The 23,338-nt window shown below is 35.0% G+C and overlaps 3 protein-coding genes across 3 annotated transcripts; 2 read left to right on the forward strand and 1 right to left on the reverse strand.

The window, feature by feature from the left end:
- On the reverse strand, window positions 1-1,271 carry LOC106323190 (glutathione S-transferase T3-like). Its single transcript, XM_013761345.1, has 3 exons — window positions 1,202-1,271; window positions 612-794; window positions 1-485 (listed from the first exon to the last, which is right to left on the reverse strand). Exons 1-3 carry the CDS (start codon window positions 1,269-1,271, stop codon window positions 1-3), a joined length of 738 nt encoding a protein of 245 aa, XP_013616799.1.
- Window positions 1,272-10,366: 9,095 nt separating this feature from the next.
- On the forward strand, window positions 10,367-13,145 carry LOC106324653 (vacuolar amino acid transporter 1). Its single transcript, XM_013762608.1, has 3 exons — window positions 10,367-10,632; window positions 11,685-12,295; window positions 12,516-13,145. The coding sequence occupies exons 1-3, from the start codon at window positions 10,473-10,475 to the stop codon at window positions 13,035-13,037; spliced, it is 1,293 nt and encodes a 430-aa protein (XP_013618062.1). The 5' UTR covers window positions 10,367-10,472; the 3' UTR covers window positions 13,038-13,145.
- A 304-nt stretch (window positions 13,146-13,449) lies between these two features.
- Window positions 13,450-17,310, forward strand: LOC106327472 (pentatricopeptide repeat-containing protein At5g15280). The gene has a single exon (XM_013765630.1). The coding sequence runs from the start codon at window positions 13,601-13,603 to the stop codon at window positions 17,066-17,068; it is 3,468 nt and encodes a 1,155-aa protein (XP_013621084.1). The 5' UTR covers window positions 13,450-13,600; the 3' UTR covers window positions 17,069-17,310.
- Window positions 17,311-23,338: the final 6,028 nt, after the last annotated feature.

Below are 23,338 nucleotides of genomic sequence, written 5' to 3' on the forward strand. Positions count from 1 at the left end.
CTAACTTAACAACATTTCAGTTATTAGTTTGTCTTTCAAAGTGAGTTCTAGTTCAGTTAGAGGCTCTGTCTTCGCAATGAGGCTATCAAGCAATTTTTGCTTGTTAAGCTTCTCCTTGAACACAAAATCCTTTTGCTTTATCTCCCACAAGCTCTGAAACTCCACCGCCTCTTCTGAAGTCGTTGGCTTGCTCTTAGCTTTGGCCTTGGCTGCTTTGACACCAATAGGCCGAGCCGTGACTTCATCCTCTCCATCGCAACCTGTTTTGGAGGTCAATGACTGTGTCGATTGGTCATCCAACTTTCTTCTTTTGGAGCTAACCTTCTCTTTAGTAGAAGAAGCTCCACACCATTTTTTATCATGGCGAAGCTCCAACCATGCATGCTCGAGTGTAAACTTGACCTTGTAGTCATTAAAGAAGATCTCATGCGCCATCTTCAAAACATCATCCTCATTCATCCCACTGGATTTGGCTTTTGTTGCAGCTTCATAACACCCAACAAACTTGAATACACCCTCGTTGATCTTCCACCACCTTTGTTTACAGTGGCTATGCTCTCTCTTTTGCAAAGCAGAGAGATTTGGGCTTGATGCAACCTAGGCGGCAATACGTTTCCAAAACGCAATTGCCTTCTGCTCATTCCTCACAACAGGATCTTTGGAGGTGTTCAACCAAGCACTTATGAGAACAAGATCTTCAGTTGGTGACCACTTCCTCCTTTCTTTACGGTCTGACACAACGAGTTCATCTTCGTTTCCATCATCAGCCCACTGTGTACCAAAGACAGACGCATCTGAGGAAGACAGTTATATACTAGGTTCGCGAGTGACAAAGGAGAAGGAGGTGTTTGGTTGTTGACTGTGTAGGAGGTTTTGAAAGCTCCCGGGTTGACTAAATGGATCCATAGCGAATGGGAGATATGAATTTTGAAAGAAGAAGGAGATATGAAAAGAGAAAGGGAGAGATGCTCGATTTTTAATGAAACGTTAAGGTTGGTTTAGTGTGTGTTTTAATGGCAATCAATGCCTTCACCTAAAACTATAACGGCCAACAACACTAAATGTAAATCACTTCAAGCATACCTAAAACTATAACAACCATCAATATCTAAACACGCAACTACCAGCTACCAGCATACAATGAACATTTAATTCCTCCTAATAAATATCTAATATCTTCTTAATAGGAAAGTGTACTAACATCGGGCTTTGATGAGGTTGAATCCTTCTGAGAGACTCGCGTGGGGTCCGGAAAGAATGAAACACTCCATTGCCTCTTCCACACAACACCGATCCTTACACAACCACCAAAGACAGAACAGAGTAAAACGTATGAGTATAATCGAGTAAAATCTAAGCATCAAGTACTAAGAACAGAGCAACATCTATGAATCATGATTCATGAATCATGTTTGAACCATTGTAAACTATTCCATATGAATGATCCGATGTAACCACATTACAATTTGAGGTAAAGCTATTCCAATCACGGAGCAGAAGACAATCAGATCATATTCATCTATCTCAAGAACATAAAGAAGGATCGAACACAAACAAGATTCTAAAACATGAACCTGATCTAAGATTTTAAAACACATCTCAAAAAGATTCCACCTTTCTCGACAAAACGATGAGATCACAACAATTTCAAAAAAAACCATATCGCAAAATATAATTTTTATGAAGAAGAGAGGCACTTACACTCGGGATCGAGAGAGAAGACCGAGCGAGAGAGACGACGGAGCGAGAGAGACGACGGTCTGACAGAGAAGATGGACCGACCGAGAAGAGGGGGTGAGACAGACGACGGAGTCATCGACAGAGACCACAGCTTGAGAGAGAAGACGGAGTGAGACATACGACAGAGTCATCGAGAGAGACGACGGAGTCATCGAGAGAGACGACGGAGTCATCGAGAGAGACGACGGAACGCGAGAGACGAGGGTCTGACAGAGAAGATGGACCGACGGAGAAGCCGGGGTGAGACAGACGACTAGGAGCGAGAGTGAGGACGAAGCCAGAGAGACGACGGAGAAGATGGGCCGACGGAGTCGCCGGAGTTTGCGAGAGAGAAGATCGCCTCAGAGCGAGACGAAGACTCCAAGAGACGAAATTTTCTTTGGTTTCATTGCAACCCCGACCAAAGGAGAGAGAGAGACAAAACAGGAGCGGTGCAATGAGGGAGTAGCACGTATGCGCCTCTTACCATTTCTAAAAAGCCTGAATTTGGCACCGATTCTTCTATTTTTGAGCCTTTTTCATTTATTTTTTTCCAGCTTTTGGGTTTAGAACCTTATAGGAACCCGTTGATGGAGTTGGTCTTAGCCTAATATTGAGAAGCCCATTATTGTTCTTTTGCACGATGCTAAAATCTACGCGGTTGTGTTTGTCGCTATCATCTCCATGACGAGGAAGCGGGCAGAACGTCCTTGATACTCTTTTTAAAGAGAGACGCAATAAATTAGGACAACAATCGGTGCGTTCATATGAACCACAAACTTACCAACACCCCACGTTACAATAATACTTTTTTTGTTCAAAACAAGTACTTCAAGGGATAAATTTAAAGAGCAGGTAGGCTTATTGCTATTTAAATACGACAATAATGTTAAATACTTAATTGAGATATGTAACTGCTTTTGGTACTTGCATAATAAACAAATAGATATAAACAAAAGCAACTAAGCAAGTACTGTTGTGTGGACAGATGAAACGAGTCTGATGTTGTGGTTTGCACATAATAAAGTAACTAATCAAAGGCCAAAATTGTCGTTGCGACAAATGAAACGGCTTCGCGAAATACTATGATATATCGTGCTAAGCAATAAGCATAAATATTGTAGGAATACTATAAATTATTTCATTCTTCTATTGATAATAATTTAACATTGCTTTCTTCAGCCAACACGTCATTTTTACTTGGTGTTTAGAGCTAGAAACATCTCCGTCGCTCAATTATCTCGTGGATTTTTTAAACCAAATAAAATATTTTTAAATTATTTAGTTAACTTAAACTATTTTAAAGGTTAATCCATTTATAAACTAAGAAGTGTATAAACATGATAAACTATTTTCTGTCACTCCCTTTTTCTATATTGGTAAAACACTCTTTCTCCAGTCAACGCACTTAGCTATTTTATTTTGATCTTTTACCGTATAGTTGTTAACAATTTTTTTTTTTCATTTGACTGAACTATTAATAAATTACTAATGTTTGATCAGTGCGTCCGCGCGGGTGTTTGTTCTTAATTATTACTCCCTCTGTTTCAGATTACTTGTCGTTTTAAACTTCGACACACTGATTAAAAATATATTTAATTTTGTATATTTAATAGATAAAAACATCTTTACCAATACACCTAATCACATTTCAACCAATAAAAAAACAAATCAAAATATAAAATCAATAAATTTTGCATTGAAATTATAAATCGACACTTATTTTGGAATAAAAATTTTACGCTATAACGACAAATAATATGACACGGAGGGAGTATATGTTTCTAACTTTTGATAATGCCATAAACTAAATAGTTTAGATGTTCTTATTATATATTCTACGCTATTCAGTTTTGACATTGGTATGTGTTGTTCGATGTGTTTAGTCTCCATTTATAAACTATGAGATTATGTTTTTATTTTATTGTGATTTTATTTATTTTATATGGTAAAGTAAAAATTATAGTGTAAAATATTAGAGTTATAAGTATACTTGGGTTTTTAAATTATAAATATTTTTATTTGAAGTTGAATATAAAGTTCAAATTTGTTATTGATATTTTTTAAAACAAATACATTATTCAGACATAACATAAAAAAAAAGAAGTTACATTAAAGACATTCAAAAATAAGTACAGATTTTGAAAATTTTATTTAGCAAACCCAATTTAAATTATTGAATTGGACCATTTTGTTATGATTAAAAATTTGGTACATCATAATTTACAATTACATAGTGAACATGGAATTTATACTTGAAACTCTTGTCCGGAAATTTGATAGGCGCTACGCGTACGGCACATTCGGACCTAACGATTTATTAGAAAATAAAAAAAATGAAAGGAATTTTTTGTATTTTTATATACTGTAATATACCTCATTTATACTTATGATACAAAATATGTATAATACATGTTTATGTATAAAACACCATTGGTATTAAGATTTATAGATTTGTAAATACATATCAAATTAGATCACAAAATATAATTGTACTTATTTCATTGAACATCAAATACAAAATATAATATATATCATACATATTATACACATTAATATTAAATTTTCTAGGTAAAGAGTTACATATACTAACATTGACTGTGTGATTGGTGACCAAGAGAATTCTCTTGAGAATAAACATTCAATTCCTTATGGTTCCCATAAAAAAGCATCATTCATAAGGAATTAATTTTCCTTTCTATTCCTTATCATTTTTTTTGTAGAGAATAACAAAGCAAAATTATTCCTCATTATTTTTGAAGAGGAACAATCGTTCTCATTCATTCCTTTAATTTTATTCCCCTTCATTCTTTTTTTATTTGTTTCTAGTGTTCCTCAAATGGTCACCAGTCAGTAACTGCCAGTTTTGGCATAAAAACTCGATTTTTACGGTTTTGGCGTGAAAACTCGATTTTGCATTTTGGCGGGAAAACTCGATTTTGCGTTTTGGCGGGAAAACTCGGTTTTACGGTTTTGGCGGAAAAACTCGGTTTTACGGTTTTAGCGGAAAAACTCGATTTTGCGGTTTTGGCGGAAAAACTCGATTTTACGGTTTTGGCGGGAAAACTCAATTCTTACGGTTTTGGCGGAAAAACTCCGTTTTACGGTTTTGGCGGGAAAACTCGATTTTACGGTTTTGGCGGGAAAACTCAATTTTTACGATTTTGGCGGGAAAACTCGGTTTTACGGTTTTTGCGGAAAAACTTGATTTTGCGGTTTTAGCGGAAAAAATCAATTTTGCGGTTTTAGAAGAAAACTTGATTTTACAGTTTTACCATAACAATTTGATTTGTGTTTATATAATAAAAATCAGTTAAATTTTTTTTATTTGTTTTATTTAATTTTTGGTTAAAAACCATAAAGTTAAAACAATTAAAAATTAAATCAACAATAGTTTAAATGAGTCTAAATGGATTAGTGGATCTAAATGGATACCCTAATAGACCTATTTTTTAATGGGTCTATAAGGGTATGAGTTTTAAATGGGGTGGATCTTAAACGGGGTGAATTTAAATGGGGTGGGTTTTACAGTTTTATCATCCCTACCAGTCACACCTGTAATGATTCTGTACAGCACAGCTGGTGATAAAATTAAGACCCTCAAGGGTTCAATTCCAAGCCATTACGCTTGCTGTCGTTTTACTCATTTTAATTAACATGGGCAATTTGGTAATTTTCATATCGTCTTCGTCTCTTACCTAAGATTATCTGTGTATGGCCGCAATTGATTTTTGCTTAGTTTAGACCGATTTCATCACAATAAATCTGGTTTATAACATGGGAAAGAGAGACACGATGAAGACAATGCTCCGGTCGTAAACCAGCGCGTTTTATGTTATGTAAAAGTAGCTACTGTATTACGATGGTTTAGTAATGTTATGGTTTAATTAATGTTTAGTAATTACTAGTGCGTAAGTTTGTATATTTTATTTTTTAGATTTGTTAGCCTAATAAAAAATACCGAGTTTTTGGTTAGAATTCACTTTAAAATTTTGTATATTTTTTTTCCAAAACTTTATTTTATAAAACAGGAGTGTTCTAATATTGGTAATTCAAATGGCGAGAAGATGTTTAACAGAAAGGAAACCGATTCATAATCTAAAACAAACAAAAAATGCCGGAGGAAAAAAGACTTAATTAGTATAATCATTAACAAAAAAATATACGCTCAATATCTGTGATGCTTTAATTAAAAGATCAGCACATCATTTTAAACTAACTTCTTTTGTTGCTCAAGCATATAAGAAAATGCACCACAGATTTGTGTTCAACGTTCTGCTTTTTCCATCGTTGTGACATATAATAGGGAAAACTAAAGATTAGTTTAATGTCTCGTGATTAGAATATATAATTTTAAAGGAAAAACATATGTAACTAATAAGTCGGAGCTCCATACAAATAGTTTATAAGTTGGAAACACATGTCTCATCACAAAAGAAAGCAACAACAATTTTGTTCCACATCAAGCATCAGATGAGCAATTTTTGGTGTATTTCTCGAACCGGTAGACTAACATTTTATCTACTAATAGTGGATAGATTACCTTAAAAAGTGTTCATAGCATTGTCTCATAGACTCATACTGATCGAGCTTTACAATCAGCTGCACAGTCCTCGAGATGTCCAAAATTTAACTGCTAAATTAGTAGCATAACCGTTTGATAAGACAAGCTACAAACTTTCAATAACAACTCTCAATCCTACCTTCAGATCTCGGTAATTTCTTATTCAATGTAAGAAGACGACTTGCAAAATAGAACCAGCGTACACTGGATAACCGAATCTGAATAAAAAAATCTACAAATCAAATATCACTTGAATATCTGTTGAACTCTCAATTGCGATCTAAGAACACCTCAGGACCTACGTTTTGCTTTGTTTATGATTACGACTCTCAGTCGGAATTCCCAAAGCCCTTCAGCACTCTTACTTATGATAACAACTCCTTTACTTATGATAAACAACTCCTAAACTGCAAATATTCCAAGAGAAAAGTCTTCTTCAAGCTACCAACTCATCTGCCAAGCTCGGACCTGTTTTTGACTTTCTCTGTTTAACTTCCTACAAAATGTTTTCCCTGCATCTCTTAAGCAATCACGAAGTTTAAATCAATTTAGAATCTTGTAAACATACGAAATAATTAAGATAAGATATCAGTACGACCGGAAGAAAACAATTCAACCATATATTATTCATTTGTTTCTAAATCTCATGGTTCCAATATGTGAGTTAACTCTTGCACATAAAGAGAGGGTAAATACTAAATAGTCATGAAACTGGTATTCCAAATTCAGAGTGGCCAAGTATTCTCTTTATAGCTGATTTTACTACCTTGGTTGTCAACGCTACGCCGTCCATATGACATATCGATAAGTAATAAGCATATTCGTCACTGTAACTCCATTTCAACATGCGATTCTGTAATAAACCCACTAAAAAAATCTCACATTTGAACGGAAGAATAGAGGAATATGAAAAGGACTTGAAAAGTAAAGCCAGAAACGTATAATTATTGAATTTCTGAATTGTGTACCATAAGGTTCGTTCTATCTGTCGATCCCTGCGATTTTTTTTAAAAAAAAAGAAGAAGAAATTAAAGGAGAATGCAAGTTAGCAGAAGAATCAAGGTTTAGTTTTTGTATTATCGAGTAAATAATTAAACATTTAGTTTTTGTTTAATGTTTAAAATAAACTATATAGTTTAAAATTTGTTTTCATTAGTTTAAGATAGTAAAGATTAATCATTGTTAGATAATATGATTTTTGTTATTTAAAAAAAATCATTATAATTTTAAAAGTTAACATCGGCAAATATTTAAATAATTAACATATAGAGGTATAGTATTACAACATTCAATTATATCTATTTAATTTATATTATTTAATTTATATTATCTATAAATCCAATGGATCATCTATTGTTTAAATTCAATTATTGATAGCTCAATAAAAAATTATGGTAGGCTCAATAAAAAATGATAAGATTAGAAATTAAATGTAACATGACTTTATAGAAATAAGTCCATTGGGTCCATTTTTTTAAAAATCACACATTAATCAATGTTGTGACTTCTGTGTTAATGTATTAGATGGATCATCTATTGTTTAAATTCAATTATTGATAGCACAATAAAAAAATTATGGTAGGCCCAATAAAATATGATAAGATTAGAAATTAAATGTAACATGACTTTATAGAAATATATCTATTAAGTCCATTTTTTAAAAAATCACACATGAATCAAGCTCGTGACTTCTGTTTTAATATATAAGATTTTGATAACTGAAACAAAAAGAAGCTTGCATTGAAAGTGTTCATAGAAGTAAGAGGAAAAAAATAGATACTCTCAAATCGGACGCATTATATACACATGTATAATGATTCTATAATTATAAGTTTAGATTAAAAAGATCTAGAGAAACGGTAAAAAGTTAAAAACAACGAAAACTATTTTTATTTTCGTTTTAATTTATATGTTATTTTATACATTTGTATTATTGTATATATATGTTTAGATACGACTATTCATACCAAGCAAAAAATGATTATGACATTTTTTTTCTTGGTAAAACTGTAAAAATACGAAGCTTTTAGGTTTTTGACAGAATGATAGAGATAATAAAAAACAGAATAAAGAAAATAAAAATCATAAACACATGCTCAGTTTGTGGAAAAATCATACACCCAGGTCCGGGTTTGAATTTCATACTATGCAATTTCTTGGAGATTGCAGATTATAGGAGGTCCATGTTTCAATTCCCAGAGAAATCGATTTATTAAAGAATTATGCAGACTACGAAAAACATAAGAAATGCTTACAAGAGATCTTCAACATGGTGCAAGTAAATCCGGCTAGGCGTGGATCTTCATAGGACGGCTCATATGATGCAGTTAGGCGTAGATCCTCATAAGGCAAGTAGTATTGTCGGTTGTCGAATCGTCTATATAATCTTCCTCATAATTGTAATATCATAATAAATCAGCGTTAAAAAAACACAGGCTCAATCTAGCAATTACAAGGCAGACACAACAAACCACAACCGCAATCCCGAAGCTCAATCAAGTCCGCACCACAGCTTGCCACAAAAGATTGAACCAAGTTCATCCCTTCTTAAAAACAATGGCCCAACCAAGAACATCTCGCCGAGGCTTCATAGTACCCGCCTACAAGAACAAACAGAAGAGATCTAAGACCCGCAACATCCAAACCGAATATTTATTAGACCCGAGTCGCTCCGAGCAAAAAGGGGCCACATTCTCCGTACTCCATGCCCGAGCCTGACAATGACATTTTCTAGATGTAGAAATTCTTACCAACTATATAAAAGATCTCCAATATACGATCTAATATGCAAAAATGACGGTTTGGGTAACACTAGATTTTGTTGACAACTATATAGAATTCACTATCAGAACATTCTTTATAAGAGAACTAATTATACCATTCAGTTTAAAAAGTACTTTAATATTTTGCCTTTCATTTTCAAAATGTTTTCTGATTTCTTGCTATGAAAGACATGACCTTTTGTGGACACTAACTCAAAATAAAGAGCAAGAATAGGAAAGTAATCTGGACTAGTTGTCATTTATATTTGTTAAAAAAAAATCACAGAAAAATACTCGATGATAAAATAATAAAATGTACGAGTAATTAGGTAAGTTTCCATATTAAAAAGAAAGAAAAAATTATTTGGGAAAGAATGAATTAAAAAGAGATGAAATGTGGTCATCAAGCTAATTTGCTGCAAATAACTGGGGGCAACAAAAGCCAGTTGAACAATTTTAAACACGTAACGTGAGAGATCATGGGTTCGTAAATTTTACCGAGGGGACTTCTTGACCCGTTCCTATAGTCTTGGGTCTGCAGTTACTGATTATGAGAATTCTATATATAGAACTTGCGGTCAATGTATTGTGAAAATTAAATAAAACCCCCACTTCTCACACACATATTGTATACATCACAAGATAACATATTGAAGTTCGATTAATAATGTTTATTATTTAAAGCTAAAAATATTGTCGACCAAAGAGTGAAATTAATGAAAAATATTAGGCATTTACGTCGGCTCTACTAGTACTCCCTGTTCTAAAACTCGGCCGCCTAGCCGCCTAGGCGGCCTAGGCGGCCGCCTAGGCGTTACGCGTCACTTTTCTGCCCTGATTTATGCCAAATCGGTTTAAAAAATCGGATATCCGATTTTTTTCCGCCTAGACCGCCTAAATGACCGCCTAGCCGCCTAAATGACCGCCTAGCCGCCTAGGCGGCCGCCTAATCTATTTATTTATTTTTTTTTTATTTTTTAAATTTTTTTAATTTTTTTTATTTTTAATAATATTTTTTTTTATTTATTTGATCTAAAATTTTATAAATATCATTTATATTCATAATTTTGATGAAAATTACACTATATTAAGTTTATATATTCTATTTGTGTGTTTTATACAATCTTAAACATGAAAATGTATTAATGTTATACACAATTAAAGATTAACATGTTTTATAACATAGTAAACCATCTAAAAATTCCGCCCCGCATAATTTCCGATTAATCCCCGATTTTCTCTTTAGGCGCTAGGCCCAACCCGACCGCCCGACTAGCGCCTAGCGCGTTCCCGAACAGGGCTATACTATATATTGCCTTTAGTTTATATATTTTTTTTGCAAATTCTCTATCTCCTTCCTCTCTCGACCTCTTTCTCTTTATTCGTCACGCCGACATCGAAGGACCAGAGTGTCGAAGATTAAACAAATGATGAACGAGAAGGAAGATATCATGTCGGAGCCATTCATCGTCAAGACGATTAATGATGAAGAAGCGACGCTTCATGATTATGAACTCTACAATAATAATCCACAGGGCAATACCTCTTTCTCCAAAACTTGTTTCCATGGCATTAACGCTTTATCAGGTTTGTTTTTGACCTTTTTCAAAATTTTTTTTTTTTTTATTTTTTCAACACGTTTTATTCTTATCTCCAAATTCTATAACTCACAACCAAGGTTCCAACACTTAGCTTATCCAGTTATCCACATGTGTGGATATATATGGTCTGTTTTCATTATAACCATCTTATTCTTTTGATAATTTGATAGAAAAAAAAACTAAATTTAGCTACATCCCAGATGCTCTTATAACTCAAGCTTTTGACTTTATCTTGTATTTAGATTGCTGCGTAGAAGTTCAATCTTATTTTTGCCTCATATTTTTAAATTAATTAACTAGCCTTGGTTTATAATCATTTGAACCAAATTTAAACCAAATGTACACCAATCCGAATTTTTGTTTCGTCAAGATTCAGTTTTATAATTTTTGATAACTATATATAGGAAGAATAAAGCAAACAAACCAAACATTTGTTTGACTTCCAGTCATGTTTTGGTTAGGTTAGTTCGGATTAAAGTAAAAAATAGAAAGCGTCAAAACCATTCGGCTGAGTTTTCAATGGAGTATTGCATGTTATTAGCGAAGTGTGGTTATGCGCCTATCAAACAGGTCGTTATCACAGTATCATTGTGCGTTTAATGATTATAGATCAAACTAGGTTTTGGTTTTACACATGTTTGGCCAGACAATAAAAAAGCCATCTTTGCTATCTATATCTCTATCCATATATGAATATGCATACAAACAAAAAAACACCAACAAGTGATTAAAAAGAAAGCAGTAGTCCCACTTCTCTTCCAATATCTTAACACAACGTGTCCCTTAGCAAGCCTAACACACTAACAACACTTCTTCCTTATTCCATTTGTGTTCTTCTTCCTCTACAAGGTTCTTGAATCCTATCATATCTTGAAGATAACGAACGATCTTGTTTCTTTGAGTGACGTCTATTTTACGTTTAAAAATAAAACATCTAAAAGATTACGATATTTTTTGACATGAACACAAACAAAATAACATTTTCATTTGCACTTTGAACAATCTGTTCTTTATTAAACTTTTTGTCTTTGTTTTTAGGTGTTGGTATATTATCAGTCCCATATGCACTAGCATCCGGAGGGTGGCTAAGTTTGATCATACTCTTCATCATAGCCATAACAACTTTCTATTGCGCCATTCTCATCAAGAGATGTATGGACATGGATCCACTTCTTAGAACTTACCCGGACATTGGCTACAAAGCCTTTGGAAACACAGGACGTGTCATCGTCTCAATCTTCATGAACCTTGAGCTTTACCTTGTGGCTACTAGTTTCTTGATTTTAGAAGGTGACAACCTTAATAAACTCTTCTCAAACGTTGGAATCGACTTCATGGGTATAGAATTTGGAGGCAAGCAAATGTTCATCGTCCTTGTAGCTCTTATTATACTTCCCTCGGTTTGGTTAGATGATATGAGGATCCTTTCGTATATTTCGGCGAGTGGTGTCTTTGCTTCCGGGTTGATTCTTGCTTCTATATTTTGGGTTGGTGCATTTGATGGGGTAGGGTTCAAGAACCAAGACTCAAAGATATTACGTTTTAATGGAGTCACTACTTCTGTGAGCTTATACATGTTTTGTTACTGCGCTCATCCGGTTTTCCCAACTCTATATACTTCCATGAAGAACAAACGCCAATTCTCAAACGTAAGTTATATTAGAAAAACTGTCAAATTCGAGTTTATCATATGTTTACAACTTAAAATTAATTGACAATAAGTGGATTGATTCAAATCGATTATATATTATTTATGTCACATTGAAACTCCCGATGTTGGAGTTTTATATTTTCACACATACCATTATTTTTGGGGTTTGAAGCTTAAACTAATGATTTTGCATGGCTTTTTGTTGGTTTCATTTGTAGGTTATGGTTATATGCTTCACAATATGCACATTTATATATGCATCGGTGGCAATATTGGGTTACTTAATGTATGGATCAAACGTTGAGTCACAAATAACACTGAATCTTCCGACGGATAAGCTTAGTTCAAAAGTGGCTATATGCACTACATTGGTGAACCCGATTGCTAAGTTTGCTCTCATGGTTACGCCTATTGTCGATGCAATGAGAAGCCGTTTTATGCGTAACAAAAAAGCAGGCGGTCTAGTCCTTGGTACGATGTTGGTTGCTAGCAATGTGGTTGTGGCAATGCTTCTTCCGTTTTTTGGTGAACTAATGAGTTTGGTCGGAGCATTCTTGAGCGCATCTGCGTCGGTTATATTGCCTTGTTTGTGTTATCTAAAGATCTCTGGCAAATACAGAAGACTCGGGCTGGAGACACTGGTTCTCATTGGTATTGTACTAATCGGTATCGTGGTTATGATAACCGGAACATACAAGGCGGTCAAGGACATTTTTGGCCAGGTTTTGAAGTCTCAATAGGTGAAAATCTAGCTAGTTTCTTGAGTTTATTGTGTAAAAGAAAATTCGTAATACCAATACAATAGAAGACCATAGTATTATTCTTTAATGAAAGAAACAGTTCTTAAACGTTTTAGCATATAGTCAAAGTGTATTCATCATCATCATAATAACCTGTTGCTCCTTTGTTTGTGATGATGAAGATATGATAATCGGAGACTGAGCTCTGGAAATATACCATCACTGGATTTCACTTTATCTAGGCTTCATTACAATATTAAAGATTTTGTCGGAAAAGAGCAAAACAATACCTTTATAAATGTAATAAATAAGTACGAATATGCCCACTAGGAAAAGCCCAAACGCATTATTGAAGCCCAGCCCACTTTTGTATATTATTTCGTTAAACACTAATCCTTGTTTACGAGCAAGTATACGACGAAACGCTGCCGTTTCAATGGTTTCGAGTCCTCCGCTGATTTTACTCGACCTTCCTTTTCCTCCTCTTCGTGCGTTGGTGGAATGTTCGAAAGCTCAATTGCAGCAGATGATTAAGAAGAAGACCAACAAACGTCCTCAATCGCATGCTTAATCTCCTCTCCTCCAGATACTCTACTCGGCTTAAGGCTTCTCTTCTCTCACGCCGTTACTCTTTCGCGTCGTCCTCTCCAAGAAAGCATGAATCTTCTTCCTCACTCTCCGGAGGTATACTCGATCGGTTCTCGTGGTCTCTTGGCGGGGCAGCGAAGGCTTCATCTTCTCCTCTAAAGGACTTGCTTTTGGATTTGTCCGATGCGGTTCCCGACATCACCCGCAGATTCAGAAGATTCCTCGCCTTAAAACCAAAACACGTCCTCGAATTGCTACTGGGTTTCGAATCCGAGCTTCAGAGAGGCGTAAAGATCCAACCTTTATGGAATATCTTCATATGGGCTAGTAAGCAGCACAAAGGGTTTAAGCATCACCCTCAGGCTTACGAGATCATGGCGTCGTTTCTTATCAGAGAAGGAATGGTTAAGGAAGTCGAGCTCTTGCTGGTGGAAATGGAGAAGGACGGTGAGACGTTGGATAACGAGGTGATCTTCTGTGATTTGATTCAGAAGTATGTGGATGGTTTTGATTCGAGAAAGGCGGTTATGCTGTTTGATTGGATGAGGGGTAAAGGTTTAGTGCCTTTGACTTCGTGTTACGAGACTCTGATTGATCATTTGGTTAGTGTTTGTAAAACGGAATCAGCTTATAGAGTTTGTTTGGATTGGGTTGAGGCAAAGGATGAATCATTTGATAGATTTGATAAAGTTATTGAGTTACTCTGCTTGGATCAGAGGGTTCAGGAAGCTAGAGTTCTAGCGAGAAAGCTTAGTAGCCCCACTAGCTCTATATATAGTAAGATTTGTTTAGGGTATAACGAGAAGCAGGACTTCGAGGATTTACTGAGTTTCATCGGTGAGGTTAAGTACCAACCTGATGTGTTCGTTGGGAACAGGATTGTGCATTCTCTCTGCATGAGGTTTGGCTCGGAGAGAGCTTACGTATACACGGAGGAGCTTCAACGCTTGGGGTTTAAACCCGATGAGGCCACGTACGGTATCTTGATCGGCTGGTGTTGTCACGAAGGAGACATCAAAAGAGCGTTTCTTTACTTATCCGAGATTGCGTCAAAGGGTTTAAAGCCTGGTGTGTATAGCTACAACGCTATCTTGAGCGGGCTTTTTAGAAAAGGACTGTGGGAGCATACCGGTTGTATTCTAGAGGAGATGAAGGAGAATGAGATGTTACTGGGGTTGTCGACGTGTAAGATAATGGTGGCTGGATACTGCAAAGCTAGACGGTTTGAAGAAGCTAAGAAGATTGTTAAGGAAGCATCTAAAGTTGAAGATCCGCTAACAGAAGTGGGGTTTGATCCTTTGGCCGTTAGGTTGAAGAGAGACAATGGTAATGGACTCTCAAAAGCAGAGTTCTTCGATGAGCTTGGGAACGGTCTGTACTTGGACACTGATTTGGATGCTTACGGGGAGAAGGTGAACATGGTGCTTGACAGATCCGTCTTACCTGAGTTTAATCTGCTTATCGTTGATGCTTGTAGTGATGGTGATTTACACAGAGCTTTGAGTCTTCTTGATGAGATGCCTCGGTGGGGTCAGAAGCTATCGCGTCGAGGCTTCACTGTTTTGATAAAGAGTCTGTGTGTGTCACGTTCACATGTTAGAGTGAGTGTTAGCCTAATGAGGAAATGGCCGAAGCTGGCTAATCAGTTAGACGGAGAGACTCTCAACTTTCTTGTACAAGAGTATTGCAAGAAGGGGTTTAGTCGCCAGAGCAAACTCATTTTCCATAGAATGTCTCATCAAACGCATCTTCATATCGATAACGCAACTTACACATCTCTGATAAGTTGTTTCTGTAAGAAAGAATCACTCAAGGATCTACTCAATGTGTTAGACGCTGCAAAAAAGGCTGACTGGTTACCTGATTTGGAAACTTGCGGAGCTTTATGGGAATGTCTCCTCCATAAAGGACTTGTGAAGGAAGCGGTTAAGCTCTTTGAGCGTGTATTCATATCTTATCCTCTATCAAAGTCAGAAGCATGTAGGGTGTTTGTGGAGAAGCTCACGGTTTTAAAGTTTTCACGTGTGGCTTACTCTGTTGTGGAGAGACTTGAAGGAGAAGGTTACGTTGTGGAAGAAGAGGTTTACAACCTTCTCATCAAGGGACTATGTAAGGACAGGAACGATTCAGCTGCGTTTGCTGTACTAGAGAAAATGCTAGAGAAGAAACACGTTCCTAGCTTGTTAGATTCATATGCTTTGATAGAAGGACTATGCTTAGCTGGGAAGATGTCTGACGCAGAAGATCAGTTAAGAACAAGATTATCAAACGGTGTTTGCTTAGATAACGATATCTACAATTTGATGTTTGGAGGTTACTGTAAAGGTAACAACTTGAGGAGAGTTGAGGAAGTACTAGGGATCATTGTGAGGAAGAACGTGATCGTTTCTGTGAAGAGTTACAGAGAATACGTTCGGAGAATGTGTTCAGAGCGTAAGTTTATTAGTCTGTTGCTAGGAAAAAGCAATCCTGACGGTGTAATCATCTACAATCTGCTGATTTTCTATCTGTTTAAAGCTAAGAATCATACGGAGGTTGAGAAAGTTTTGCTTGAAATGCAAGGAAGAGGATTGTTCCCTGATGAAACAACGTTTAACTTTCTTGTTTACGGATACTATTCGTGTGGAGATTATTCGAATTCTTTGAGATATCTCTCGGCTATGATCTCTGAAGGGATGAAACCGAATAAGCGTAGTTTAAGAGTGGTTATTAGCTCTCTGTGTGACAGTGGAGATGTGAAGAAAGCTATTGACTTGTGGGAGGTGATGGAATCAAAAGGATGGAGCTTTGGTTCTTCTGTTGTTCAAACCAAGATTGCTGAATTGCTTATTTCGAGAGGTGATGTGGCAAAAGCTGAAGAGTTTCTGACTTGTGCGACACGCAATGGTTGCATGATGGCTCCCTGCTACGATAACCTCATCAAGAAACTATCTGGTTTAGGGAGTCTCGGCGTTGCGGTTCACCTCTTGAACATAATGCTAAAGAACCGAGAGGTTCCGGATTCTTCAAGCTATGATTCAGTCATCAACGGGTTGTTGAGATGCAGCAGCAACATGTTGGATGAAGCTAGGGACTTTCATACGGAGATGTTGGAGCTAGGTCTGAGTCCAAGCGTAAGTACATGGAGTGTTCTTGTTCATAAGTACTGCGAAGCGTGTCAAGTGTTGGAATCAGAGAGACTTATCAAATCAATGGTTGAGTTGGGCGAAACGCCGAGTCCGGAGATGTTTAGGATTGTAATTGATCGGTTTAGAGTTGAGAATAATACGGTGAAGGCTTCGGAGATGGTTGAGATGATGCAGAAGTGTGGCTATGAAGTTGATTTTGAGACTCATTGGTCTTTGATTAGTAACATGAGCTCTAGTAAGGAGAAGAAGACAGCAGCTGGCCAAGGGTTCTTGTCTAGGCTTCTCTCTGGGAATGGGTTTGCTTGGAAGCGATAACTAATTTTAAAACTCAAGTTAAGATCTTGTACCGTAGCTGCTCTTTGTTGCTGTTTTCTCTTAGTTACTACTACTTCTTGTCTTTGGTTCAAGATGTCTCAATTGTTAATTTTACTATTTTTAAGGTGACTTTTCAAGGGATTTGATCCGTCACCTTTTGACAATTGATTGATCTGTTTGTACAAAGTTTGCTTGACTGTTTCTCTCTACTTCTTCTTCTAGTGAGATTTTCTTAGTTGGTTGTTTGTTGGCAAATTAACTTCTCACAAGTAATGCTTATGTTTTGCCTTTTGTGGGTTAACATGATTGTTATGTTGTTTGGTCTTTTTGTTTGTTTGTTTGTTGACTTTTTAGCTGTATGGTTTTATTGTTCATGATTAAAGACAATGGATGAGAGGTTAATTACTAAGAGATGATGTGACTGAGACCAGCAAGATTAGGCTTATAAAAGACAGTTTTTATCAAGAAACCAAGAAGTCACAGGTTAATAGTGGTTTTTATTTTCAAAGAAGCAGACACAGAGAGTTTGAAATGATTGGATATAATATAACTATCATGAATTTCAAGATTAGACTTATAAAGAGAGTTCTTATCAAGAAACCAAGAAGTTCTGTGGTTAGTGATTTTTTTTTTTTTTTTGTTAAAAGGGCATTCTTGGTTAGTGATTTTTCTTTTCAAAGAGGGAGAGAAAGTTGGAAATAATTGGATATAAGTTCAGTGTTAAAGGAAGCAAGTGTGTTATCTGGTTCTTTTCCATTGAAAGAGTTGCTTAAGGTGGCTGATTAAAGACTTGTTTTCCACTCCTTAATTGCTATTATTTTTATCAGGGTGATACAGTTGTTTAACATCAATCTAAGCAGATTTGACTATTCTAATGCTTCTTCTCTAATTATGTCGAAAGTGAACCTTGTTTATATCCGAGTTTTTGTATTATATATCTTCTATTTTTGTCAGCTTGTATTATATATCTATTTTTAATGTAAATGTGTTCTTAACTTCTTATGTACAACCTGAAAAAGCTTCAGGAACCAAGCTAGAAGTGTTAGACTTTTTCAGTCTGATGAATCAGATTGAGCTTGAGGCAGAGTAGCGTCTTCTCACATGACATGATTTTAAAAGCTCAGTTGATCACTTTCTTGATTATTGCAATGTCTGATCAAGTACACTAATTGCAGGAGATTTGTAGCATTCATCAAATGTGGGAAGCGGTGGTGGATCGACAGAATACCAACAAGTGGCATCATTTATGAAATTGCATAGGATATCCAACGGATTTTGTGGATCGACAGAATACCTTATATACTAAATCACAAGTCACCTCACCAATAAAATTCTGACATGTGGAATTTATTTTACAAATTAAAAATGCAAATACAGATAAATCAAAAAACAATTGCGTATGTTTGTCTATCAACTATTTTCTATTTTTCCTATACAAAAAATCCCTGATATTTTTCCACTACTCCCATGTCCTCACGATTTTTGGAGCAGTTTTTCTTTCTTTCTACAGAAGATTTAACTCACTTATTATTCTGGAAACTGTAATATTCCAATATTATTTGCAAGGACTAGGCACATAACTCTCTTCAAAGTGTGGTAAAAATTTCAAATCCCAACCAGATAGATTGAAAACTTCTATTGGCCAAAAGTTGCATAACAATAGTCTTCGAAAAAAATCCTTTCAAAGACTTGGGGAAAACACATTTGTTGTGGATGGCGGATACGCGGTACGCCAAAGTTGCCAAATGAACGTTAAAGTCCATGTTCGTAATTCTAAAAGCCTAAATTGTTCTTGCTCAAATTATAATTTCTGTCATTTGATTTTTCTTCATAGACAATTTTCTCTTCTAATCTGTTTATAGCTTTCTTTTTTTTATCTTACTTTTATAGATACAGGCAAAAGCTACATAATGCATCATGAAAAAGATAAACTGTGAAGAAAATAAGTCAATAGCATTTTGAAAATAGATTAAATCAAAATTTTCTTAGCTGAAATGTGCTTTTTTGTGTGATGATGATATTTTAGGGAAGGAGACTGTAAGAGAGACTCGCGTCAAAGCATACATACAACCGTAGAAGGCCCTTAAGAGACATGAGACGTCCCGCAAGAAAAAAAAGCCATGATAATTAGAAGGCAGTAAATGGGAGTCAAAAACACTCATGTAATAAGGGCAACGTCCAACAAGAAACACTCATGTCTACTATCTATATGAAGGCGTAATCTGATGAGGTTGGTAATCCTTTTTGTGCTTCTAGTTTTATAGAAATGTGGTGATGTTATTTGTTAACTTTTTAATCGTTACGTACATATTTTGTTATCAGATTTGTAGTTTCTCTTTAAAACAAAAATCCCTGAATCTAAAACTACAATAGCAGTATATCAGGACATAAATTGTGTGAAGGATCTCATCAGTTACCTCTCTGGATCTAGAATTCTACATTATCTTAAAATATATCGATCTAACTAAGTATAAGTATTCAAGTTTCAAAAGGCACAATATACACCAAAAAATAGTTTTAATACATTCTAATTTTGATTTGAAAATCTTTACCCGTACGTAGTACGGGACTGATCACTAGTACCCACTAAGGTCCAAGGGGAGTCAATTGACACGCCTAAAACAGTCAAATAAATGAAATTGCATAGGATATCCAACGGATTTTGTAGCAAAAATGGTTATTTTGTATGCTTCAACACTCCATAAACCCAAGATCAAACTCTATTGACACTAATTTTTTTTTTCGAAAAATACATAAATCTGACCTCTGTAAAATAAATCTCTGGGTCCGCCACTGTTTATGAATAGGCAAATATTGAAGTAATGTTAGGACCATAACAGTGTGTCAATATGGAGTCAGCATGTCATTTATAGAGGCTTGTCCCCATTGTCCTTTACATCATTTGTAACAGCCATTTAAATTTTTTCTTTCATCCATGCAGATTTCATATTCACATTTATTCATTTTCCTTTTTATTTTATTATAAAACTGATTTCTTTTTGTTTTTATTTGTGCAAATCTTTATGGTTTTGTCTTCTCTGATTCGATGAAGATACATCTTCTACCCCACAAGCTTGAATCCCACCTCAATAAATCCATTTTTTTTTCCTCTATGCATGGAACACATCAAGCTACTCTTCTTTGTTTGGTTTTGTAAAAATCTCTTTAAAGTCACCGTTTGCCTTCATAAATCATCTACCTTTCTTAGCAGCAAAAATTTACCTTGCTGATTATTACATTAGTACACCTGCAAGATACCATAATCATAATAGAAAGCCTCAGTTCAAAAAAAAAAAGATACCATAACCATATAAGATCAAGTCAAGGTACGGATTCTAGGTGTTAGGCCATAAGATAGATAGACTGAATATATTGTTTTATGATTTGTATAATGTAAATTTTTTGATACTCTATGACTCTTCGCTGATTTGACACCAAGAACAGTGTAGCACTCGATTGAAATTTCATTGAATGATGAAGAAACCACTGCACAAGGTAAGACTTTTCAGCAAGAAGTACTTTTATCTTTCCACAACCACAAAATGCTCCCTAATCCATTTTTAAGGTTAGAGAGTTTTCCTCAACTCCTTGCTCAACAAATATATCTCTTAACGCGCTACATTTTAAACAAGGCCATCATTGTATATGCTGGAGGAGGGATTATCTAGAGCTTTCCATAAAAAAAGATTGTTGCTTGTGACTTGTGAGTTCCATTGTAGTCATTATGTTTCTATTAGTTTGTTTACACATGATAGAAATTTTACCATTTTCAGAGAAGTAAAGAAGAAAGTCTGTGCATCTTACTAAGGTCCCTTATACTTGACGCTCAATGTCTCATTGATATGCTACTGTAGTGGTCAGTTTCCTATTAGTCACCACCATTTTAGCAGCATTTACTATCTACTCTTTTTAGTACAGAGAGAAATAAACAAAGTGAGAAAGAAACCAATAATGTTGTGTGTCAGACACCATCTCCAATGGTTTATTCTATTTTTTATTCTAAAATAGAATAATTCTATAAAAGAGTTGGTTGTTGCTCCAATGATACTCTATTTTAGAGTGAAAAATAGAGTGATTAACAAAAAAAACAAGTTACTTTATATATAGAGTAAACCTATTTTTTACTCTATTATAGAGTGTATAATAGAGTACAATTGGAGCATTTTTACTCTAAACTCTATTTTAGAGTAAAAAATAGAGTTGAGTTGGAGATGTCAAGCCTAGTACTTAATATATACATAAACAGTGAGTAAGTTGTGGGCGTTTAAAGATCTTAGAGCACCTCCAACGTGGGGTTCTACTCATTGGAATTCTAAACATGCATATACTTATATATATATATATATTAGTAATGAATTGTGAGGTTTTTAATTTTTTTGGAAACCAAACCCAAAATTTCTTAAAACAAATAGAACTCCAATGGACATAATCTCCATTGGAGGTGTTCTTAGACTACCCTTTAAAATAGCTTGAGTGTAGCTAAACCTAGCGAAAGACATCTTTCTATTTTCATTTCAACCATAGTCTAAACTTTGACTGAGTTTTGACATACAAGATCACCAAGGTGTTGAGGGCTATTGGGATAAGATAATAGCTAATGACCTGAATTTACTTCTAGCACAAGAAATAACCGCTTTGATCTTGAGATATAAAAAGAAGTCACATTAGCAGGTAATAAAAGATCACCGTTTTTTTGTTGCTGTTGTGTGTGTTAATCTCTCTCTCCTCTCTTAGAGTTATGGTTGAGAGGGGGACTTACTTTTCCAGGTCTTTAAGCCACAAAAAGGTAATAAATTCTCGAGACCCCATTGTTAATAAATGCTCATCCATGTGAGATAGCCGGGAAAACAAGGGATTCATTTCGTTTTCTTGTTGTCTGTCTTTCTCTAATCGCTCTATATATCATCCTTCATCACTCATTTATGCTTCACTTGTTAACATTCCTACAACTGGTAGCCAAAAACAGCATTCCTTTGTTGCTCTGATGATGATCATGTGATGAATGAGATATTCTCTTACTAGCTTCTCCTTCATTCTGTAGGAAGATATTAATATGTAGTTATTAATTTAAAAATGAATTAAAAAAATGGAGTAGAGTGTTGAATTTTATTAAAAAAAACTATTGTAGAGCATGAAAAATAAAGTGGGTGTTGAATAATTAGGTGGAAGAAAGAAAAGATGACGTGGAGTGTTAAAAACAAAAAAATTAGGGTGTTGAAAGTTTTGACCATTGTAGATAGTCTTATAGTGTAAGTTTTGCTCCAATGGTGTATAATAGAATTACTCTATTATAGAGTGAAATATAGAGGAATACAATATTTTACTCTATATTTAGAGTGAAAAAGTGACATTCCTTTATATTTCACTCTATAATAGAGTACTCTATTTTGGTGTAAATTATAGAGGAAAAAATAGAGTTCCATTGGAAATGATCTAAAAGAGTAGGATGTTGCTCCAATGATACTCTATTTTAGAGTGAAAAATAGAGTAATTAACAAAAAAAAACAAGTTACTTTATATATAGAATAAACCTATTTTTTACTCTATAATAGAGTACCATTGAAGCATTTTTACTCTAAACTCTATTTTAGAATAAAAAATAGAGTGGAGTTGGAGATGTCAAGCATTTACTAGTTGTAGTACTTAATATATACATAGAGAGTAAACAGTGAGTAAGTTGTGGACGTTTAAGGATCTTCGAGCATCTCCAAAAGGAGGTTCTAATCATTGGAATTCTAAACATACATATACGTACATGTATATATTAGTATTGAATTGTGAGGTTTTTAATTTTTTTGGAAACCCAACTCAAAATTTCTTAAAACAAATAGAACTTCAATGGATAGAACTCTCCATTAGAGGTGCTCTTAGACTACCCTTTAAAATAACTTGAGTGTAGCTAAACCTAGCGAAAGACATCTTTCTATTTTCATTTCAACCATAGTGCAAACTTTGATTGAGTTTTGACATACAAGATCACCAAGGTGTTGAGGGCTATTGGGATAGATAATAGCTAATGACCTGAATTTTCTTCTAGCACAAGAAATAACCGCTTTGATCTTGTGATATAAAAAGAAGTCACATTAGCAGGTAATAAAAGATCACCGTTTTTTGTTGCTGTTGTGTGTGTTAATCTCTCTCTCTCCTCTCTTAGAGTTATGGTAGAGAGGGGGACTTACTTTTCCAGGTCTTTAAGCCACAAAAAGGTAATAAATTCTCGAGACCCCATTGTTAATAAATGCTCATCCATGTGAGATAGCCGGGAAAACA

This window comes from Brassica oleracea, chromosome C2 (genome assembly GCF_000695525.1).
Source record: "Brassica oleracea var. oleracea cultivar TO1000 chromosome C2, BOL, whole genome shotgun sequence".
In the NCBI taxonomy this organism is placed as follows: domain Eukaryota; kingdom Viridiplantae; phylum Streptophyta; class Magnoliopsida; order Brassicales; family Brassicaceae; genus Brassica; species Brassica oleracea.

Excerpts from the sequence above, each read along its gene's own strand:
- LOC106323190 (XM_013761345.1), bottom strand. The coding sequence starts at position 1,271 with ATGGAGTGTTTCATTCTTTCCGGACCCCACGCGAGTCTCTCAGAAGGA. Across the intron at positions 795-1,201 it reads CAACCTCATCAAAGCCCGAT|ATGCGTCTGTCTTTGGTACA; the intron begins GTTAGTACACTT and ends TGTCTTCCTCAG. Across the intron at positions 486-611 it reads GGCAATTGCGTTTTGGAAAC|CTGCAACAAAAGCCAAATCC; the intron begins GTATTGCCGCCT and ends GGTGTTATGAAG.
- LOC106327472 (XM_013765630.1), top strand. The coding sequence starts at position 13,601 with ATGCTTAATCTCCTCTCCTCCAGATACTCTACTCGGCTTAAGGCTTCT.
- LOC106324653 (XM_013762608.1), top strand. The coding sequence starts at position 10,473 with ATGATGAACGAGAAGGAAGATATCATGTCGGAGCCATTCATCGTCAAG. Across the intron at positions 10,633-11,684 it reads TGGCATTAACGCTTTATCAG|GTGTTGGTATATTATCAGTC; the intron begins GTTTGTTTTTGA and ends CTTTGTTTTTAG. Across the intron at positions 12,296-12,515 it reads ACAAACGCCAATTCTCAAAC|GTTATGGTTATATGCTTCAC; the intron begins GTAAGTTATATT and ends TTTCATTTGTAG.